Source organism: Morone saxatilis, unplaced genomic scaffold (assembly GCF_004916995.1).
Source record: "Morone saxatilis isolate NCDOM2014 unplaced genomic scaffold, NCSU_SB_2.0 Contig11, whole genome shotgun sequence".
Classification (NCBI taxonomy): Eukaryota; Metazoa; Chordata; class Actinopteri; family Moronidae; genus Morone; species Morone saxatilis.
This window is the reverse complement of record NW_023339663.1, coordinates 28679779-28684787: the sequence shown is the minus strand read 5'-3', so window position 1 is coordinate 28684787 and position 5009 is coordinate 28679779. Positions and strand designations below refer to the sequence as shown.

The 5009-nt window shown below is 35.2% G+C and overlaps 1 protein-coding gene across 1 annotated transcript in view; it reads left to right on the top strand.

The window, feature by feature from the left end:
• The first annotated feature begins 552 nt into the window (after positions 1–552).
• The window catches only part of tollip (toll interacting protein), a 13814-nt gene continuing 9357 nt past the window's right edge, over positions 553–5009 (top strand). Inside the window, exon 1 of the mRNA XM_035682347.1 lies at positions 553–681. Coding sequence (XP_035538240.1) covers positions 649–681 — 33 coding nt within the window. The 5' untranslated portion in view covers positions 553–648. The remainder of the gene's footprint in view (positions 682–5009) is intronic.

The window sequence follows — 5009 nt, the reverse complement described above, 5'->3', positions numbered from 1 at the left end:
ATGCCTTTTTTAAATTTTTTAATTAAAGAGACCCTTTAGTATCATCGGATTTGAATTGTTGTAAAACAAACAACAAAACAAAAATTCTTCTTAAATGACAAATTAAAAACGGATTATCCTATGATACCCAGACCCATTAGTGTGTCATTGTACTGTGAGAGTCCCAAAATAGAAATAACCATGCAGCAGCAGCAGCACACTTTCTGGGGTTCTGTTCTAGATATTTACGTTCATTTTTCTTTTAAATAACTAACGTTATTTTAAATAAATGTTCATTATATAACGTTACGTTGCACTTCTGGAAATATTTACAGTGCCCAAGCTCTAAAACGTAACCTTTACTAACTAAATACAAGCTGAAAAGTTATGTGTGTTATTTTACTTGTATTTAATTCTTCTTCATTTATTTATACGCAATTTGTTTTTGAATTGTGTGCATTGCTCTCATAATTATTACAATATATTCCTCATGAATTACATTATTCGTAATAAAGATTCAGTTTTTGGAATCACTTTAAAAAAATAAATATATATATATATATATATACCCAACTACTTCCGGGTCAGCAGTAATCCGAGGGCAGCTCCATGGTGTCCGGGTGTTTCTTCATCTGCTGTGAACGTCTGTGATTAAAGAGCCTCGACAACATGGCGACCACTATCAGCACTCAGCGGGGACAGGTACACACTGCGCTCTCGCTCCGTTCACTGTGTGAATATCGCAGACCAACAGCTCGCCGGAACTAGCTGGACTGTAGTTTACCAGCTCCTCTGACAGTCAACTAACTTCAGCCATTAAACAGCAACACACAAGTGCGCACTGCGGCCAGAGTCCTCTGTGTGTGTCCACAGTCCACAGTCCACAGTCCACAGCATAGACACACACAGAGGACTCTTTATGTCTCTATGGTCCGTTAGCGAGGGGATACACGGTAACGGTGTATAACGAGCTAATGTCGGGCTGCAGCTAGCAGTCAGTGGGTTTAACGTCAGGCAGCCGCTACAGCAGCTCAGCTACCGAGTCCACTACTGTCGTTAAGTAAATATCCGGGTCTGTGGCAGTGTTCATCAACAACAACAACAACAACAACAACAACAACGAATTCGCTTCTTATTATGCTGTCAAACTATTGACACCGCTGCCTGTCAGTGGATTTTAGGAGTAGAAGACTACAGTCTATCCTATGGAAGCCCAATGTGACCAAAATATAAAGGATTCTGTGAGTCATCATAATGAGAAGCTTTTCAAGATACCGAGAAAAGTTTCTCTCTCAAGTCATTATTTTGGGCTTCCACTCTGTCCGCAGTGGCGGGTGGTAAAAGTACTGTTACTTTATAAAAACGAGTTAAGTGTAAGTTAAGTGAGCTGGTCAAAATAATAACTTGAGTTGAAGTACAAAAGTATCTACCAAAAAACAAATACTTGTTTTCGGTGTTACCTACCCAGCATTCAAGACACGACCGAGACAGGAGCGTTACTTTAAAAATGTAATCTGATACAGTTACTGGTGAAACATGAAGCCGCTAACCAAGCCGGTGAATCCAAGTATCACAATATTAAAGTAACATAACTTGATTATGTTCTGTTACTTTTGGATTACCTTTAAGAGAAAAGTAAAGTCAGTAACAAGCATTGGTTCATTCTGAAACAAAAGAAAGGTTTTAGCTTAGTTTAGCGCTTTAGTTTTAGCTCAGTGTATTTTTAAATAAAAACGAATGTATTTTGAAATTGCCATCCTGCTAACAATCCCCATTTTCACTCAATGTAACTGTAATGGATTGCACTTCTGTTTTTTTGTATCATGATTACGTAACTCAGTTAGGGTTAGGGCATGTAATCCATTACTCCCGAGAGAGTGAGGTTGAGAGACAGCAGCAAGTGGTCTGTAATATATAACCACAACAAATAAGTCTAAATATCTATAGAATACACAATATGCAAAATATCCTAATATAAAATATAATAAAGAGAGAAATATGAAATATGTAGAATAAAATACTATACACAAGACAGTGTACAAAGAAGATTAAAGTTTACATCAGTGATGTAGAGACAGGTGAGGTGTAAAGAGAGATGGCTTCGGGTAGGAAAGGCTTCTTCTATCTGTCCTTGTGACGGTGAATCTGAAGCAGTCTGTTATAGAAAGTACTCCGCTGTCGTCTAGTAGTGGTGGAGAGGGTGGGCGGGATTATCCATGATGGCTAACAGTCTGTTCAGTGTCTCCTCTCCACCACAACAACAGTGTCTGGTTTGCAGCCAATAATGGAGCCGGCCTTCTTAATCAGTTTAATTCTGTTGCTGTTGCCAACTCCAACGCTGCTTCCCCAGAGGAGTACAGAGGAGTACAGAAGAGTACAGCAGAGTACAGCAGAGCTCTTCTGTACTCCTCTGTACTCCTCTGGGGAAGCAGCGGTTGGAGTTTGGCAAACAGCAACAGAAATTAAAACTGATTAAGAAGGCCGGCTCCATTATTTGGCTGCAAACCAGACACTGTTGTTGGTGGTGGAGATTGGAGAAGGCTGAACAGGGACTGTTAGCCATCATGGCATAAATCCGCCCACCTTCCACCCACTAACTAGACGACAGCGGAGTACTTTCTATAACAGGGACGCTTCAAGATTCACCGTCACAAGGACAAGATAAGAAGAAGCCTTTCCTACCAAGCCATCTCTCTTTACACCATCACCTGTCTCACATCACTGATGTAAACTTTAATCTTCTTTTGTACACTGTCTTGTGTATAGTATTTTTCTACAATATTTCTATTTCTTCTCTTTATTATATTTTATATTAGGATATTTTGCATATTGTGTATTCTATAGTATTTAGACTTATTGTTGTGTTTATATATTACAGAACCACTTTGCTGCTGTCTCTCAACCTCACTCTATCGGGAGTAAATGGATTACATGCCCTTAACCTACCCCTGAGTTACGTTAATCACTGATACAAAAAAACAGAAGTGCAATCCATTACAGTTACATTGGGGATGAAAAATGGGGATCTGTTAGCAGGATGGCAAATTTCAAAATACATTCGTTTTTATTTAAAAATACACTGAGCTAACACTAAAAAACCGCTTAAACTAAAGCTAAAACCTTTCTTTTGTTTCAGGAATTGAACCAATGCTTGTTACTGACTTTACTTTTCTTCTTTAAAGGTAATCCAAAAGTAACAGAAACATAATCAAGTTATGTTACTTTAATATTGTGATTACTTGGATTCACGGCTTGGTTAGCGGTTCGGTGTTTCACAGTAACTGTATCAGATTACATTTTTAAAGTAACGCTCCTGTTATAGTAGTGTCTTGGGAATGATGGGTAGGTTAAAACAGAAAAAAAAGTATTTGGTTTTTTGTAGATACTTTTGTAATTAAAATAAAGTTATTATTTTGAAAAGCATAATTAAATTAAAATTAAATAGTTTTATAAAGTAACAAAGTAATTTTTAAAAAAAGAAATGCCGGAAAGATGGAAGAAAAAAATAAATGAATTGAGAGAGGAACTTTTTATAGGGTATAATTGAAAAGATTATAATTATGATGAATAAAAGAATCATTTATATTTTGGTAAAATTGGAGATTAAATAGGAATAGAATGTAGTATTATAATAATAAAATAAATGAAAGGAAAGAGGTTGAAATGTTTGGAAAAATAAATAAGAAGAGAATTAGTTGTTTTGTTGTTGTTGTTGTTGTTGAATGAAATGCAAAAGAAAAGGATATTTAATTAAAGAAATAGTTGGAATAGGTTAGATTGAGATGATGTAGAGGATGGATGAAGTTAAAAAAAATGAAATGATTAGATGAAAGAAGGAAATTAGGATAGTTATAAAAATTTAAAGTGAAACCTAGATAAAGGAAAATAGAGAATAAAGAGTAATATTGGTGGTGTATGTGATGTGGAATGTGGAATGTGGATGTGGGGAAAAAAGAGGGAATATGAAGAAGTTGAGAAATTTTTGTGTGTTGTGGTTTAATGGGGATGAAGTTAGGTTGAATGTAAGAGGAGATTGGTAAAATAAAGTTAAAGATAATTAAGGAGATGATGTGGTATCGAGATTATTAAAGTGAAAGGAGAGAAGAAAAGTGTTGTAAATGTAAAAGATGAGTATGATTAGTGGGTAGAAATGTGTAGAGGATATATTCAATAAAAACGAATTAAACAGAAGGATGAAGAACAAAAAAGGAAAACAATGGAGATGAAATAGGATTAAGACTGAAAGGATAAAAGTAGTTGGCTATATACACTCCAATCCAAAACCCAAACTAAATCAATTAAATAATACAACAATAAAATAACCTCAACCCCTAACACATACCACCTACTAATAACACCCAACCATATATATTTAATTTTTTAAAGTGATTTAACAAAATGAATATCATTTAATTAAGAAAATCAATGATATAATAGCACAAGGAACACAACCTCATAATTGTACATAAATTATTGAGAGAAATGAAACAATACAAAACAAACACTTAGACAAAGTAATTAAAATAAATGGAAGAAAGACAACAACAAAAACCGACGCACACCCCAACCAAAAAAAAACAAACCAAACCAAACATCAAAATACAAAACAAACAAAACCGCAAAAACAACACACACACCCAACCAAACGAAAAAAACAAACAACCAAAACTGATAACCACAAATAATTAAATCAAGTAAAATAACACACATAACCCCCTTTTCCGACTTGCTATTTAGTTAGTAAAAGTCTACGTTTAGAGCATTGCGCACTGATAATCAATTTCCAGAAGTGCAACATAACCACCCGATACCACAACCCTACAACCTAAATCAGGAACATTTATATTTAAAATAACCTCTATTAGTTATTAAAAGGAAAATAACGATAAAATTCAAGAACAGACCCCAGAAAGTGTGCTGCTGCTGCTGCATGGTTATTTCCTATTTATGGACATCTCACATACAACTGACACAACTAATGGGTCTGGGTATCATTAGATCTCGTTTATTTGATGTTGTCATTAAGAGAA